Source organism: Kogia breviceps, chromosome 1, assembly GCF_026419965.1.
Source record: "Kogia breviceps isolate mKogBre1 chromosome 1, mKogBre1 haplotype 1, whole genome shotgun sequence".
Lineage (NCBI taxonomy): Eukaryota > Metazoa > Chordata > Mammalia > Artiodactyla > Physeteridae > Kogia > Kogia breviceps.
Window position 1 is genome coordinate 23,515,548 of NC_081310.1, and position 18,705 is coordinate 23,534,252.

The following is an 18,705-nucleotide window of genomic DNA, read 5'->3' on the forward strand; positions in this document are numbered from 1 at the left end:
GGAATGGGTAAAAGGCTAGGAGAAATTTTATGTGCTAAAAAAAATAAATCTTTTAGAGGTCAAATATTACTCTTGCATTCAACCAGAGACAAATCTAATCTTTATTACAAGTGCCCACTTATGAAAAAAGGTAAATGATAAAAAGGATTCAAGGAAACTACTACAGTATGTACGTGTAAGACATATATGCTGTTTTATATTAATTGCTTATATTCTCTTGGCTCACTAAGACACATATGAAAGATTTCCTGTATCACATCTGATATAGGAGATAAAAGAAAAAAATGACTCCTTACCCTTACTATCTTTTCCACATTCATGAGGCAAACAACCCTTTTCAGCATCATTTTGGTACAAAGGAAACAGAATAAGCTTCCAAAGACATTCAATGAACTCTCTAAGCTTTTAAGTATTTCAGAGAAAGGCAATACTGATCTGAATAAGTTAAACATAAAAATTTCTGGGGTACATGCTCTTTGCACGAATGACAACATCATAGCTTTGGTATTTGAAAGTGCTTCTTATACATGTTAACATAAGATGAATTAAATTCATCTTTATTTTTGGAAATAGTTCATTAAATATAGAAAATTACAGTGGAAAGAACATACTAAAATCTGAGACTATATTAAAGTATCACAAGCTTTTTAATACATGTATACACACACACATACACACACACAGGTACAGACATGTATATTATTTGCTTTTCAGACATGCATATTATTGTGTTGTTTACCAGTGTCTACTCCAAGGTAGGTACAGTTCTGGCATGACAATATATCAAAAAATATCTGTTAAGTGATTAAATGGATGCCTATGAAAAACCCCAGCTTTTATGTTCTTTGCTAGTGAAAGGAAGAAAGTCAGGTGAAAACAAAGAACAGGAGGTTCAGACACATAACGTCTTTGCTACAGTACTACATGTACAGGTGAACAGGTTTCAAAAATGTATACCAACTTCTTGTCCTGGACATTCAAAAGTGCTTATGTGATAAGAAAACATGAAAGGAATGAAAGGAGAATTAAAAACTGGATTGCACCTCTAGGGTAAAAAGTCACTTGTGTTAATTACAAAAAGAACCAGGCAAGGTAGTCATGGGTTAACAAAATCAGTGACACTAATACTAAAAATCAAGAGGTCTAATGGGAATAAGTAGTCAGCACAGGAGGCCCTGTGTCATGGGGTCAGATTGATGTTGAATCTTTGGGAAATGCTATCTGAACTTGTTTTGCCCAGTAATTAAGAATGGACCTTATTCTGAACAACAACAACGACAAAATTGAGATTTCGTTTAAGTGGTGGGAGGGTGAAAGGAGAAAAAAAGGAGGGATGCTGGGATATGAAAGTTCTTACAATGCTTGAAATTTCACATTTTGCTTCAGTGTGCTTATTCAGGGTGTAGAAAGACCAAGTCTTATTGTGAATGAAGGTCTGAAAAAAATTCTGGAACATTAGCAAACTGATTTTTCACCTGGTCAAGCAGAGGAACATTTTATTAAATCCTGAAACTATTTCTCCTTAAGGAACATACTGTGGGATATAACAATTTATAGAAAAATTTTCCATAATTCTTCTTGCTATGTTATTGGAATATATGAGAGGAAAGCCATACTATTCTTTTTTTGTATACCAGAATGAAGCAAGTGTGAAAGAAAGTTTAATTTTAAAAGGATAATACCCATTAAAACCTTGTTCACTACTGAAATAATTTTGTATTTGCTGATATGTTGCTTTGCAACATATGGATGTATTTGAAATTTGTATGCCTCTATCCCTCCATAATGCTACCTACATAGCAGATGTTGAAAAACTATTTACTAACTAAACTTCAAAAATTTTCACATTGATCTATCAAATATAAGCTATACATATATTCACATTTCAACTGTTTATCACAATTAAAAAATTCTCTCTCTTAAGGTACTTTGTACCTGACCTTGTAGCTTCTGTAAGGAAAAATGACAGAAGCTTTTGGACTGTGTGGTTCTGCTCCGTTTACTTCTGAGAATAAAGGAAAACCAGACTGAGGACTTAAGTAAATGTTCAGAATGGGAAAAGAATGGAGAAAAATCTAAACTCCCATTCCCAGGCAAAAGCTGAAAAAGTAGAATAGCTTTTAGATATGATAGATAAGTATAAAAGTTAACTATGTAAACTCAGCCTTTATTTATTCTCAATATTTTCAGCTTAATATTTATGCTCAGCCTTAAATTTCTTACTTCGTTTTAATTACTATATCAAGATTGGCTGTAATCTTTTTGCATACTTTATTTATATCTACCTAGCACGGCTAATAGAAATCCCCATTTCAAAAGGTTAACTGACTATTGTGAATGATCTGAAAGGAAGTAATGGCACTATAATCATATAATAATGTCTTGATAATGATGAAAAAACAATGACAGTAAGGACATCACATCCATTCATAAACGGGGCAACTGGTTAACTGAGATATTTATAATGTGGAACTCAGGCTCAAATCAGTGCAGATTTTTTTGGTTCCTCCTATGAAAGAAATGCAAAAACTACCTTTACGAGCTTAACTTTTTTATTAAAAAAAGTGACTGTACAAACTGTATTACCTATTATTTTTTTCTGTCAGTGATACACGTCTATATCTTCTATCACAGTAGAGTTAAGTAATGTGGGTAATTAACAAGGACTTCCTTAGAAAGAGCTTTGGGTAGAGATTTACACATTACCTCCCAAACTGTCATAGCACTTAAATTATGCCTAAAATTCTGTGCAAAATCTAGATGCTATCACCACCTATCAAAAGAGTCATGTTAAAGTTTCAATAGTTTGTTGAGAGTACTATGATACTGAAATGTCACAGAGCTTGGATAATTAGCTAATTCCACTAATGTTCTTAATCTCAATATATTAGGCCCAAGAATCTAATCTTCATGCTGTTAAAAAACAAACACACACACAACAGTTTTCCTATGTTGTACTTTTTTAAAGATATAAGACTGACTAGGCAACACGTCTGTAACGGGCAGAGGAAAAAGATTTAATTTCATAATCAGATGAGAGGTGTGACCATTAATGATCAAGCTAATGTGGTTCTTTGGGGGGCAAATATCTGTGTTGAATTGCTAAAACTTAGTGAAATTTTAGTAATTTGGTAACAAAGTTCTGAATCTTGGTATAGAATGTCTCCAAATCTGGTGGTTTATTTCTCCAACAATAGTAAATCTAGGTATGGGAGAAGTATATAGGGTATTCAACTAAATAAGAACTTGATATGTTTGGTTTTTGATACACATCTATATTTTATGTTTTTCTCATCAGCTATGTCATTATGCATCTTACATATATTGTGATATACTGAGATAAACATTTCCTCATTATACTAATATGTCTTTTTAAGTCTTATATGTATTTAAGTGCACACACACACACACACACACATTAATATGTATCCACCCCCTCCCCCCTCCAACTTAGTCTTAACCCCATTTATATTCACATTCACTCTTCATTTCTCTTACCATGGGCAGGTCTTTTAGAATCTGTATTCCATCTCCTGGACCCATGTGTGCTATGTGGTTAAAATTAGTTGGGTTGGAAATTAATTTATTTCTCATTTCTGGATCTCGCAGCATCTCCCTGTAAGAAAAAACACCTGTTTAAACACTTTTACTCCATGACCAATCTAGACAATTTTGGAGAAAAATTAAGTACACTTAAATTTTTTCATAAAAATAAACTGTGAAATCATGTTAATAAGGATAGAATTAAAATAATAGAATATACTAAGTTAAACATTTACTTAGAAGATTTTGTTTTAAATTTTAAAAAAGATCTTATGATTTTTGGTGGGAAAACTGAGAGGGTTATTTTAGTGCTTAAATATCAAAGAAGCTCTACTCTATTTTACAGATAATTCTGAACATTTTATGTACATCTTTTAAAATAATTGCTAATATATTAGAAATGTTTTTATATGTAACTGGAAATACTACAAGCCTATTTCTGCTTGGTCATGAGAATAGTTAATCTGCACAGGTATGTTCTATGTTTATAAAAGCCCATATTCTAAAAATTGTAACTATTCCATATACATAGAGAAATGAATCAAGATATGGTACTTTAATCTAGTACACACTCACAACTTGGGAAGTATTAATTAAAATTACACTGAGAAATACATTCATTATTGCAGTTTTTAATACATTCATTATTGCATAGATGATGATGACAGACTTTCAGAGATTAAATTTTCCTTCCAAATCAAATACAGTATTATTACCAAATAGTCCTTCTGATGCTATAAGCATCTTTAGATGAGTATGAATTAAATATCTACCTCCTTTGTTGCATCCTTTCCTCTTCTGGAACTCTGAAGGAATAACGCCTCTTATTGTTAATATTTCTAACCATTTGTTTCCGACTATTATCTGATGTTTCAGGAACTACCAGTTCATCCCCTTCTGTTAAAAAAAAAAAAAATACAAAGAACAATGATGTTTTTAAAGTGCTAAAATGCTTTTCATCCATTAATCTCCAAGACAGTACAAACATCAATCAATTATACAAGTATATGCAATTCTGATTTTTTAAAGTTGTGTTGATAAATCATAGTAAATAAGTAATAATTTTCAATGAAATATAAGTAAAGAAATATATGCTGAAATTAAATATAGCTTACAGAGTATATTTTCACTTTTATTTGATTATAAACATAAAATGGTACGATTTTACTAGAAGAAATAAAAGAAAATGTAGTTGCCTTGGTGTCCTATCACTTTGGCCACCCCACCTCCAATATCTCTACACCATCTTCTCCCACCTTCCCAGTATTGGTTTCAATGGCTTAGGGTGTTAAAAAGCTCTTATTGTTGACCTGCGCAGTAATCAGGCATAAATGGTGAATTATCCATGAAAATGATAACAGTTAAAATTTTTTTAATATATTAAAACATGTCCTTTGCAGATCCAATTTGCAAGATGTGGAGTAAAGGAAAGGAATTGTGTTTCCTCCAGCTTCCTTTACTAAAAGTAAGAATCTTATTGCTATTTCTACTCGCCTGATCTTCAGGGGATACTTAATTATGTACACCTAGTCACCTAATACCCATCTGTCTCAATTTTAATACCTAGAAGTAAACAAAACTCTTAGCCATGGGCTCCCCAAACATGCTGGGATATGGTGAACATCCTCTAAAACAGACAACTGTATCCATACCAACATGATGAATTCCATTCTCTAAATAAGGTAAGGAAAAAGAGAAAAGCCAATCTTTAGAAGTTTATAACACCCAAAAAGCTAAAGTGAGAAAAATGTAGTAGGAAGAAGCCAAAAGAGCCTGTAAGGCAAGCCAAAGCAAGATGATTAGTAAAAAAAAAAAAAAGCAGCATTCTCCTTGTATCATAATAATAGCTTTATCAGATTGCTTTCCTAATAGCAAATGTTAAAAGGATAAAATTTTAAAAGTAGATGAGAATTTGAGGGTTGGAATTTGAGAATTATGAGGGTAAAGCAGATCTTGGTGAGTTGCAGTGGCAATGGCAGATTTTGGACAGCCAGAGGACTGCAAGAGCACTTTGGGCTCCTGAGAGATGAAGAGAGAAACAGATAAGACGGAGAAATAGAATCTCCAGGAAATAGGATTTCCTTTCCTTTTCAAAGGATAAGACAACTATGTTGAAATTTTGTCAGGTCTTCCTTCTCCAAGCTCCACCTTTACTCCTAGCCTAGAGTAGAAAGATGAGAGCATAAGAAAAGACGAGTTGGAATAGGTTTTATCCTATAGAGACAAATTGGGTTATGGACACATTCTACAATCATTACATACAGTGAGAAGAGGGTGGATTTCATCTTGTCTAATACCTGAATATCCTTTCTCAAGTCATACTGCAATATCCTCTTAGCACAGGACTTTTCCTACAGTCGCCAGTCTGTATACCAAGAAGCCTCCAGTGCCAAGAGGATATACCAGAGCATCAAATCTGAAGCCAAGCAATTTGTGTGTATCTTAGTACTTAAAAACACACAAAACAAAAATGACAAACTTTTGATGGTATTTTTTTTTGATAGACTATACAAATTTATTGGAAGAATATGGGGGAAAAAGGAAAAGCAAAAGGCATAGAATAATCCCACTACCCAGAGATAATTAATATAAACATTTTAATGTGTTTTCTTAATGCCAATGTTTTTACTTACATTTAAGTCAAATTATTATTCTAAATACATAACATACCATAATTACATCTTCATTAACTAGATCCATCAGAAAAGATCATAAATTTATGAATACCTCTGTTATGGAGAAATTTGTTGCTAAGACATGAGAATAACTTATAGCATTATAATAATATGTAAAAAGTGAGATTTTAACTGTTCATAGGCACTCTCTGGCAATCAACCTAATTAGATGTGTGCAGTCTCCCTGGCCAGGACTCACTTCACTACTTTGGATGCTGCCCTTGTCCTGTCCGTAGCACCCAGGTTCCCATTCCCTCTCCTGACTCTGGGCCCTCTGGTGACTTTCCTCTTGTTCCTGCTTCTGTTGCCCATGTTGTCATTAGCACTTCAAAAGTTCTAAGCCCTATGCATTGGCAGAAGATGTATTCCAACAGTCCCAAGACAGAACTCTGGATGAGTTTTCATAATTTTAGTGCTACAAATTTTGGCTAGGTTCTACAGTATTAAAAGTACAGAATATATATTCAGTTATACTTTTTCTATTTACCTCAGTACTCCACAGAAAAATAACAAGGTAGGTCAGAATCAAATATTTTGCCTATACAGCTATGTGAGCCTGAACAGAATAACTTTTTGTCTAGTAGTTTATCTCAATATATTGATAGGATGTACTGAAGTTGTATTGAAGTTGATAGTGGTCAACTTCACAGACTTTGGAGTAAGATACACCTGAGTTTAAGTGGCTCTGCCACTTACTATCTTCAGCGGTCAGCTTAGCGAGAACACGTCTATGAAGCTGTCCTACTAATGTGTATTTTCTTACCTGCCATCTTATTTTTGAAATATATTAATCTAATCGTCTCCAACCCTAAAATATTTAATGATCCTTCACTGTTTAAGGGTCGAACCTAAAATAATAAAAAATAAAATTAGTATTTCAACAAAATTCAAAAATTAAATCATAAAACTTTTGAGATATTTATAAAGCACACACTATTAAGACCTTTAATTCATCCTTCCTCTTTAGGAAGGAAATCAACAGTTCTGACTAGAAAGGTATAAAATTATCTAACTTGAACAAACACAGTTATAATGATAACATTTTAAAGGAAGAATATTCTGGGCAAAAAAAGAAAAGCAGAAATACATTTAAACCTTAAATTTGACTTTTTAAAGCCATTAGTACCAGATGATGATACTAAGATGTTCATATACAGCTACTTTATGAATCTTATTTGAACTAAATGTACACACATGACAGAGATGAAATTGTACATCACTGGGGAAAGGAGGGACTGTCAATAAATGGTGATGGAGCAACTGGGTATCTATATGGAACAAATGAAACTGAATCCCTACTTCACACCATACACAAAAAGTCAATTCTAAATGGAACAGAGACATAAACACAGTAGGCAAAACTTTCAAACTTTTGAAAGAAAATAAAGATCCTATCTTTATGACCTTGAGGTAGGAAAGAGCTTCTGAAGAAAAAAATGATAAATGTAAAAAGGATAAGAATGATATTACATTAAAATTTATAACAATGAATTTTCAAGCAATAACAACAAATGTTCACAAAATACACTATAAAAATTAACAGATAGGTCACAAACAGGGAAAAGATTCACCATACCCATCGCTAAACCAGTATCTACCATATATGAATAATTTCGATAAATCAAAAGATGACCAAACAGGAAAATGAGCAAAAACACGACCAAGTATTTCACAGAAGAGGAAATATGAACGATGAATAAACATATGAAAGATTATCAGCAACACTGTTAATTGGGGACATGCAAATGAACACATCAATGAGATATCACTTTATAACCATAAATAAATGGTTATAAAATTATGAATTCTGAAAACGGTATGGGTCATTAAGAACTCTTATATACTGATGATGGGAGTGTCAACTGGTACAATTACTTTGGAAAATAATTTGACACTATCTTGTAAAGTTGAACACGTGTATTCTCCATGTCCCATCAATTTCGTTCCTAGGCATATGACTTACAAGAAACTCCTGCACATACGCACCTGAAGACATATATGACTTCTACATCAACGTTCATAATAGCAGAAAGCTGGGAAATAATTCACATGTCTGCTAATCAGACAAATAAATTGTGATCTATTCACCCAACAGAATATTTTACAGTAGTGAAAAATATATATGTGTGTGTACATATATATAGTACATGTAACATGGATGAATCTTAGAAACAGTAAATACATTAAGGTAGCAAGGCAGAAGATGATATACAACATAACATTTTATTATCTCAAACACAAGCAAAACTGAACAATATATTGTTTAGAAATATTTAAATATACAAAAAATTCTGTATTTTAAGAAAAGCAAGGGAATGATAAAATAATCATGATAAGGGAAAAATACACAAGTAGATTCAGTGAAATTGGTAATGTTCTGGCTCTTAAGTTAGGAGGTGAGTTCATAAGTGATCAGTTTATTATTATGCTTCATAAAGATCATAATTCTTTTATATATACTTCAAAATTCACATGATAAACATAAAAGGGAAAACTAATTGTAACCAGCCCGAATATATAAACACGAGGACCATATTTAGTTGTTTTATAAAATGTGGCAGTATTTACAAGAGCTTTTCTCACTGATGTTATGGTTTAAAATTGGGGCAGATTTTGAAATAAGATCTTGGTTATTTTCTTTTACCTATTCCTCTAAACCCTGCCTTGCAACTGATGACACACGCTGCATATACTTACATGAAACTATTATTCTTCATTTTTGCAAAACAGCCACTCTATACTGGTGAAAATTCTCTGTATGTTATCATAGGGAAATGTTAAAGGAAAATATTATATTTTATTAGGAATGTGTGAAACCCTTATTTTTTAATCATGAGATGCTTACACAGAGCATTGGTTCTAATTTTAATCAGTTTTCTAGCCCATGAAATTTGCCCTCACAGGATTAAAATTGCATACCATTATGTGAAAAACAGTAAAATTACAAATAATATATTCCTTCAGAGCTCCTTAAACTAAAGTGGAAGATAACACTGACATTTTAAGTTGTAGAATATATTCTAGTTGTTCATTATTATAATAATCGTACGTTATACAGTAAAACAAAATGTAATAAAAATAATATGGTGCCGAGCTACCTGTAAAATTAACCAGCTTGATTTTTCTTTTTTTTTTTTTACTCTTAAGCTAAGTCCCAGATTACCAATTATGTTATTACATGTGCCAGAAAATGCTAAACTAGTGAAAAACACCTAATAGTCACATTAGTGTTTCACTTATAATCATTTGTTCACTTAGCCCTTTTTTTTTTTTTTTTGTGGTACACGGGCCTCTCACTGTCGTGGCCTCTCCCGTTGCAGAGCACAGGCTCCGGACGCGCAGGCTCAGCGGCCATGGCTCACGGGCCCAGCCGCTCCGCGGCATGTGGGATCTTCCCGGACTTGGGCACGAACCCGTGTCCCCTGCATCGGCAGGCAGACTCTCAACTACTGCGCCACCAGGGAAGCCCCACTTAGCCCATTTTTTAATATTACATTACCTTTTTGAGTGGGAGAGTCTGAATCCATTCCATGGAGTTCACATCAAAGATATCAACTGCATTTTCACTATACACTGAGAGATACGGTGCATTGTAACCTGGGAGATGGGAAGGAGAGAACAGCTGGCTGGTTACTTTTAACTGTTAAACCCAAAACATTTTGAAAGATCTATGCTAAAGAACTGTAGCGTGGAATGCCACCAAAATCCTATTGTTAACATACAGTAGCCACATCAATACATTTTTGAAGTTAAAAAAAACCCCGTAAATCATAAATGAAGAGGTTTTAAGGCCATTATAATACAGAAGGAGTCTGTTAACACCAAGGGTATATTATTCCCTTGCCCCAGACTAGTTCTATAAAGGAATTTCATTACATTTTAAATAACTGATTCCTAAAGTAGTTAAGCTCTTGACAGTGAAACAACTTACGAAGTATAGAAATCTTCAGGTAAGAGTTATGGTCACATTTATGAAAGTATGATAAAGCATCTGGCACAGGAGATGCTCAATATATACTTACTGAAAGAATGAACATCAATAAATGGTGACATAAGGAAAGAAAGATTAAATGATTTACCTAAGCTAAGGTCATGAATTAAATTTTTGGCAGAGCTATTCATAAAAGCCAGATATTCTAATTCTTATTCTAATTCCAATTAACACTGTACAATTCACATAATACTTTGAATTATTTTCTGACTAGGATTCATTCTAAATATGATGCCATATTTAAGAGTATAAATTTCAGAAGAAACAAAACATCAAGTATAGTTAAGTCTGGGTAGGTAGAAGTAGTCTTCTTTTGTTCTTTTAATTTAGATTTTCTAATTTTTCTGTAATAAGTATATATGGCTCTCCTAAACTTTTTTTTTTTTAAAGACACCAATTGTACTTGAACATTTGTTACTTAAAAAAAAAAATTAATTTATTTATTTTTGGCTGTGTTGGGTCTTCATTTCTGTGCAAGGGCTTTCTCTAGTTGTGGTAAGTGGGGGCCACTCTTCATCGCGGTGTGTGGGCCTCTCACTATCGCGGCCTCTCTTGTTGCGGAGCACAGGCTCCAGACACGCAGGCTCAGTAGTTGTGGCTCATGGGCCCAGTTGCTCCACAGCATGTGGGATCCTCCCAGACCAGGGCTCGAACCCGTGTCCCCTGAATTACCAGGTAGATTCTCAACCACTGCACCACCAGGGAAGCCCCCTAAACTTTCTTATATTGAACTTTTAAACTTGACTATACTCATACCCACCATTCTTCCTATCTTGTTGCAGTGGAAGAGGTTTTACTCCTCCTGGTCCAAATCCTTTCCCCTGTATTCTGACTTCCATCCTTTTTGGCCTCTTGGGGATCTTACTCTATTTCCTGTATTTACCATACAGTCATCAACCTTTCCCTGGCTCCCTAGTGGCTATTTCCCTTTGGCATTTAAACATGCTCAACGTATCTTCCACTAAAAACAAAATGTGTTGGATTAGATATTCCTCCTACATGCCTCTACAGAACTCTGTACTTCTGCTATCAGAGCACTTATATTCTATTACAACTTGTTTTGTCAGGAATCCATTCTACTGCATTCATGCTCTGTGAGGGTAGTCTCTTTTGCTCAATGTTATATCTCTTACAGTAAAATGACACATAATAAGTAGTCAATAATTTATTAATATCTTAATGTTTCTTGAAAGTATCTACCTACCTAGATAAAAATTTGAAAAGTTTTCAAATGCTTTTTTCAAATGCTACATTATACCTTCACATAACTGATTAAATAATTCACTAGGTAACCACTTCTCTAGAATAAGTCCTATGAGCTATTAGTGCTCCAAGCACTATATTTGGGGGGACCATGAAGATAACTCCTTAGGGTTATTTCAAAATACAATAATATGTGTTAAAAATCTATCTAAGTAAAATATTGCATAGGAAGATTAGCTTTAATTATGTTCCTGTTAATGTTGGCCCTGTTGGCCTAGGTCTTAACTACATATGGTTAGTTACCTTACATAAAACATACTTGATGCTTAGGAAAACCTCAAAGATGACTTAAAAAACAACCTGTTATTAACAATGAATACATAAAGGAGATGAAGTAGAAGGAAAAAGAAAGAAACAGCAAGATAAGACAGCGAAAAGTAAGAGAATCTTACAACAAGAGGAAGGATTTGCTGGCCACATCAATTCCTGTTGTCTAGATCTTCGGCCCTGACAGTCAGTATATATCCCAATGCTGTTAAAACACAGCAGATATTCTTTACTGGAGATTTCAACTGCACAGATGGCATCCACTGGTTGATGTGCAATAAATGAGAGTGTATGGTCATTTGAATGGAGCATACTGTATGGACTTCCTTCTCCATTCAGGGGGTATCTTAGAAATCCAGACTGGAATCCCACACAGAGTTGTTCACTGAAGATTGCCATCCACTGGACATTATATGGGACTTGAATTTCCTTAAATTTTCTGTGACGGGTCTTGCTCTGAAATAGTTCATAACAGAGGACCTGCCTTTTCATAGCCACACACAGGCATGTAAGAGCTCCATGACGTACTTTTCCAGAAGTTATGGTTTGACACCCTTTAGTTTCTGCCAATTTATAAAAATCAGTCTCTCGCCCATCCAAAGCTGACATAGGAAAAAGTCGTACATGACGATTTCGTCCTGAGATCACAGCAACAAGTTGATCATTTGGAATGAGTTCAATCTGATGAATCTTCTTATTGTCACCAACTCTAATAATTTCTATGCAAAGAAACAATAATAAATCAACTGCAAAATGTTTTGTTTACCTATTAATTATATCCCAATTATACTCAAAAGAATATGTCAAGTTATAATAAAGACAGAGATACACACACAGAAAAAATGAGAGATCAGAAATCATATGGAGAAAGATGAAGATAATTACACCCATTATAAGATAATTTAACCTATCTATAGTAAGGTATTAAGTTTAGCACTGAGATTTCTGGCAGCCATGGCAAAGAGTTCCTATGTGATAAAGCATGCCAGATCTTTAAGAAAAATCTCTTTACTTTCACCAAATCCTAGGGAAGTTTACCATGGGTTACTATTTTTAAAAACTGAGTAATTCATGTTTCATTAAAGGTACTTCTTTGGGTAACAAATTAATGAAGTTTAAATGCATTGTTTTCCCATGATCTAACTTGATATAAAGACAGAACTTAGAACACTGTATTCAAGAATGCTAAGTTAAATGGGTTCCTTTTAATATCACCCAGTATTTAATTTCTCCCTAAAAAGAAATCTGTTGTGTTAAACTGTGGGATAAAAGACCCCAACAACAAACACATTTTAATGACTGTTACCCTTCTAGTACTGTTAGAACTATGAAAAAAATCAAGTTGCATTTTTCTTTCATGTACCATCTTTAGAAATGCAACCTGAGTTCATACAGCAGAACTGTGAATAAAATGACACAAGAAAGACAATACACATGGAAGTTTTAGAACTCAGATGGATTATAAAAATTAAAAAATTTTCTTTTGACTTATAAACGTATCCAATTAGGCCTGGAAAATTTCAATTATAGAATAAATAAGAGCAAATCTTTTTAGAATTCAGAATCTGTAGGTTACAATACTCTATGAATAATATTTTCTCCAAAATAATTTTCTCTTACCATCTTTGGTGACATGCACAACAAATAACCCTTCTTCATTCCCCAAAGCTATTCTTTCATGATCTATATAAGACATAAATATGAAGTATTTTTATTAGGTAGAAACTATGTAAATACATAGAATAAAACAGATAACAAAAGAAATTTGGTACAAAAAACCAAATAAATAAAATAAACAATTAAAAAATAGCAATAACAATTTTCACTATTAAATTTCCTTTCAGATTACTGTGGTAAATATTATCTTGTGTCTTTTTTAAATAGAACAATGATTAGAAAATAATTTATATCAATGCTTATAAAAAGATATAAATGTTTATTCAATAAAAGGTGAAAGAAAAAAACCCCTAGTTTGTTAGAACCCTGTGTCCAGTTCCATTTCTTGTTTGGGGAGGGAAAAATTGTAAAAGGCATTTGAACCCTACTCATCAAACTTTTCATTATTTACTAGAAAGTAACAAAAGAGTGGGCAGTGTACGTAAGAATATGGCGAAAATTTAACCCTCCAGACAGAAAAGCTGCCATTTTTGAGGGCATGTTATATATGGAGCACTCTGTGTTACACATTCCATCTTATTTAAACTTCTCAGTAACCTTTGCAAGGTAATTAGTACCCACATTTTACATAGGAAACTTACGCTTTATGAAACAGCTTATGCTTTAAACAACCTTTTCTAAGTCACACAAGTGGAAAATCGATTCGTTAACAGGTTAATCTTTAGCATTGTTGCTTTTTCAGAAGAAAACACATTTGAAAAGTATATTTATTCTTGTTTACTGAAAAATAAAGTTCTAATATGGTCTCATTCATTCAATAAACATTTACTGAGCATCTGTGATATAACACCTACCATGTTAGACACCGGGATTCCTAGATGAAAACCAGTCCCTGCTGACAACATATATTAGTAAACAATTATAACAAGATAAATGTTATGAATTCATACCTATGATTGCAGCTGCCTGGGTCGTTTTAATGAGGGGAAGAGTGCTGTCGTAAGCCTCTTTGGGAACATACACTGAGCGGTCTCTGAATTTGTTTTTCTTCAAAATCTTGTGCAATTCACTCAGCACTCCCACCCATTTACTCTTCTCATTCTCACTATCTGCTAGCATCAGGATTGAACATTTGTTATTAGACGCTGAGAGCTGGGAAGCTGTGACCTAGAACAATTTAATCAAAATTCATGATATCAGCAAACAGATACCTTTTAAGCCAGTTTTATACTGATGCTAGTTTGCTTAGCACTAGCCAACAAAATGAGCATTCATTAAGTGATACCTTTAACAGAGTTTAGCTATTCATAATCAGAAGAATAGTTTTAGCATTAGAATTCATGACAAAGGTAGTAGATACCATTCTAAATGTTAGTGTCATTTGTATTTTCTTTGCTGCAAAGTGCCAGAATACTATCACTAAAAAATCCATTACACACAATCATATAACAACAGCAACTGACATTTATTGAGTAATTACTGGGCACTGGGCACTGATCAAAGCACTTTGTAAGTATTAACTCATTTAACTCTATCAACATCTTTACAAGGTAGGTATTGTTATTATATTCTGATTTTATATATGAAAAAAAAAACCTGTGATGCAGAGAAATTAACTTCTCCAAGGACACACAACTAGACTGGAATCCTGTGTCCACGCTTGTAAGCACTACACTGTACTGATTTTCAACTTGTTTTAAAAAAGTCAAAAATACTCAGAAGTACTTAAGATTCTCTGTTACTTCATAACAATAATTCATCTCAGGGAAAAACCAGATCACTTGAGCTAGTATTTAAATGAAGGTTTGTAATTATACAATGACACTATAATCAGAAAAGAATCAAATTATGTATATATGGATCCTTTATTAAAAGTAATTTAAGCAGTAGTGACAATAAAATCCCACAGTTAGAATCATTTAAGATAAGTGGGCCTCTGTAGGCTCCCTTGGTACTGGTGAGAGAATAGCTGTTGGTCTAGAAACTGAAAGACTAAGTATGGTCTTTGTCTGACCTTCCTCATATACAAGATTCATAGACAAATACAAAGCATATAGGGATACCATTAAGGCAACAGCCCTTTTTATTAACCTCTATTACCTTAATTCACCAATTCGAGATGGCCCTGTATTAGACAGCCTCCAAAGATGCTACCAACAATTCTTCTATGGAATCCCACTCTTCTTATCAAGAAATGCAGTCTATTTCCCCTTCTCTTAAATCGGGCTGGCCTCATGACTCACTTTGGCCAACAGAATGGAGAAGGGTTATTATGCCTGTTTTGAGCCTAGTCCTTAAAAGGCCTGGCAGCTTTCTCTGCTCTCTTGGAAGTCGGTCACAGAGAGCTCAGCTAGACTAGTGGATGATTAGAGACCACATGGAGAGAGTTCATACAGAGAACTGAGGTGGCCCAGTGAACAGCCAAGTACCAAGGCGAACAGCCAGCACCAAGGCCCCAGATGTGAGCGTGAGGTCATTTTGGATATTCCTGCTCCAAATGAGCTGAATGCAGTCACGAGTGACCCCAGTTGACACCAGAACTGTACAACCTGAAGGACTGACCCACAGAATGGTAAAAAATAAATCACTGTTGGCTTAAGCCACTAAGTTTTGGAGTGGTTATTACAAAGCAATAGAACTGAAACATACTGACTTTTAAAGTGAGATCTTAAAGAAACTTCTATTTTTTAAAAAAAATTGAGGGGCTTCCCTGGTGGCACAGTGGTTGAGAGTCCGCCTGCCGATGCAGGGGACACAGGCTCGTGCTCCGGTCTGGGAAGATCCCACATGCTGCAGAGCGGCTGGGCCCGTGAGCCATGGCCGCTGAGCCTGCGCGTCCGGAGCCTGTGCTCCGCAATGGAAGAGGCCACAACAGTGAGAGGCCCGTGTACCGCAAAAAAAAAAAAAAAAAAAATTGAGAAATCTCATCTTATTCATTTTTTCATGTTGTAGTGCTTATCTGAAAATTCAATTGTGACTCAAAAATATTATCCAAGAGGAAATCTATTTTAGCAGCCATATATTCATGCTTGCTTTTTAAAAAAAAAAATTATTTTATATTTGGCTGCATTGGGTCTTCATTGCTGCACGCAGGCTTTCTCTAGTTGCAGCGAGCCGGGGTTAGTCTTCAATGCTGTGCGCGGGCTTCTCATTGTGGTGGCTTCTCTTGTGTGAAGTACAGGCTCTAGGCGCGCGGACTTCAGTAGTTGTGGCATGCGGGCTCAGTAGTTGTGGCTCACGGGCTCTAGAGCGCAGGCTCAGTAGTTGTGGCGCACAGGCTTTGTTGCTACGTGGCATGTAGGATCTTCCTGGACCAGGGCTCGAACCCATGTCCCCTGCATTGGCAGGAGGATTCTTAACTGCTGCGCCACCAGGGAAGCCCTATTCATGCTTTCTACTGGTCTTTTACTAATTAAATATTTACTTAGCACAAACTGTCTATAAGATTTGGTTCTATTCCAAATAAGTTTGTGATCTATATAGAAAGGCAAAACGTATACTCATAAAAAGCAAATAATTCAGTGATCAAATTACAGCACACATACTTACTCTAAATATACAGGGTATGTCTTTTCGACTTGCATGAATAACATCAGAAGCCAAGACTGAACTCACAGAAAATTCTTCATCCCTGAAGGAAAAGTTAAAAGTCAATGGAAACAGTAAAAGTCAGTGTATGTGGGTATGTGTGTGTGGTTTTAGGCATGTATCCAAATAACACATATGAAGCAATCCTTAAAATTTAATTGCACAAAACATCCAAATTAAATTTTTAAAATTTTTGAATTTTCTCCCTTTGTAATTGATAGTGCCAAAAGTAATTTATCAAGTGTAATGTAACAGTGCCACATTATACAAGAGTTAGAAAGCATTTCTGGATTATTCAGAGTCAAAAGGCCAGTGAGTACACATGGATTCGAACGCTGGTAGGTCTCCAGGGTCTCCAGTAGACTGCACCCTCTTTCCTCTCATAATACATCTCAAGTGCCTTCAACACAGCTCATCTGACATTTTACTGTTCCTTCAACACCTAAGACAGATTTCCTCCACAATAATTTATTCCTTGTGACTTCCTTAATTTGGTTATTGGTACCATCATTCTCTTGGTCTTGAAGACTTGACATCTTAGTCTTATCTTTGCTTCTTCTCCCTATTTTTCTGTAATTGGTCCCTTAGGAGGTTCTGTCAAATTTTCCTTGCTGATATTCTAGTATTTCTTGCATCTGTTCCTTTATATTCCATATTTGTGGGGAAGATAATGTGTTTGAAAGGCTGGTATGAAATGCCAATGTGAGCCAGAGCTAGAAATTCTAGTTTTGAGCACTGGAGAAAGGCCTGGACTGGAGACATATATCCGGGAGCCGTCAACACAGAGCTGATGGCTGAAGCTATGGCAGTCAAGAAGATAAGAGGGAGAGTGTTAAGAGAGTCACGAGAAGAGGGCATGCAGAGCACCCCAAGGGGAAGGGGAAGAGTCTGAAAAATGAAACTAGAAACATTCAAGAGATATACTTACTTAAATGTTCACTGATTCATTTTATATTCCAAGAGCCTGTCCGATTTTGAGATTTTTATTTCCTTTCCTCACATTGGCATTATACCTAAGCCTTTACTTTAGGTGATGATATGAACATTACACACATTAGACTCCAGTACCCCAGCAACCTTTAAACTGGTCTTGTGGTTTCAAACATTAGCTTCTTCTCCCTGACCCAACACACATCAACCTGTTCTATAACTATACCTTATTTTATATTTTTAATTATGTTACGATTATAATATTAGTAAATGAGAAAATTAACATGAGATTAGATTTAAATAAAAACATGGCAACGCGATTAGAAGAAAAATCACACGCTTTTCATTCGTATGTTGCAAAGATGCGAACATTTTCACCTTCGCAAGCTTACCTCATGTCCAGCACCTGACTGACTACAACACCGGGCTGAGAGGCCTTTCCCTCGGCAGCGTCGTACAGAAAGAGTTTGAAATCACAAACCACGGCCAGTGCTCTTTGCCACCCTTTCTTCACTCCAGCGGGCTTAGGGACCTTAGGCAGGCAAACAGACAGAACAACCTAAACTGAACTGTCAGTCCGAGCCCCTTTAATTACATATGTAACTGCATGATGAAAACCTAAAGACAGTGTACACGTGCTGTAAGTCTGCCACTGTGTTTGGTAAAGCAGCAGATGGTACACATATGTTGTTAATAACATGAGAAAGTGTGATAACACATTCTTCAAACACTGATTGGCATTATATTCTGAAAAAAACTTTAATGGTACCATTTAAATTTTCTCTAGTAATTCATTAAAATAACATTCATGGATTTCTAAGTAGCATAAAA

At 34.7% G+C, this 18,705-nt stretch overlaps 1 protein-coding gene across 22 annotated transcripts in view; it reads right to left on the minus strand.

Annotated features, from left to right (window-relative positions):
- CDC42BPA (CDC42 binding protein kinase alpha) overlaps nucleotides 1-18,705 on the minus strand; it is a 313,738-nt gene that overhangs the window by 13,865 nt on the left and 281,168 nt on the right. For all 22 annotated transcript variants that reach the window (XM_067028895.1, XM_067028865.1, XM_067028824.1 and 19 more), the window contains 9 exons: nucleotides 18,267-18,406; nucleotides 16,906-16,987; nucleotides 14,307-14,523; nucleotides 13,360-13,422; nucleotides 11,865-12,458; nucleotides 9,718-9,815; nucleotides 6,982-7,066; nucleotides 4,317-4,440; nucleotides 3,499-3,616 (listed from right to left, as the gene is read on the minus strand). In XM_067028895.1, coding sequence (XP_066884996.1) covers nucleotides 3,499-3,616; nucleotides 4,317-4,440; nucleotides 6,982-7,066; nucleotides 9,718-9,815; nucleotides 11,865-12,458; nucleotides 13,360-13,422; nucleotides 14,307-14,523; nucleotides 16,906-16,987; nucleotides 18,267-18,406 — 1,521 coding nt within the window. The remainder of the gene's footprint in view (nucleotides 1-3,498; nucleotides 3,617-4,316; nucleotides 4,441-6,981; nucleotides 7,067-9,717; nucleotides 9,816-11,864; nucleotides 12,459-13,359; nucleotides 13,423-14,306; nucleotides 14,524-16,905; nucleotides 16,988-18,266; nucleotides 18,407-18,705) is intronic.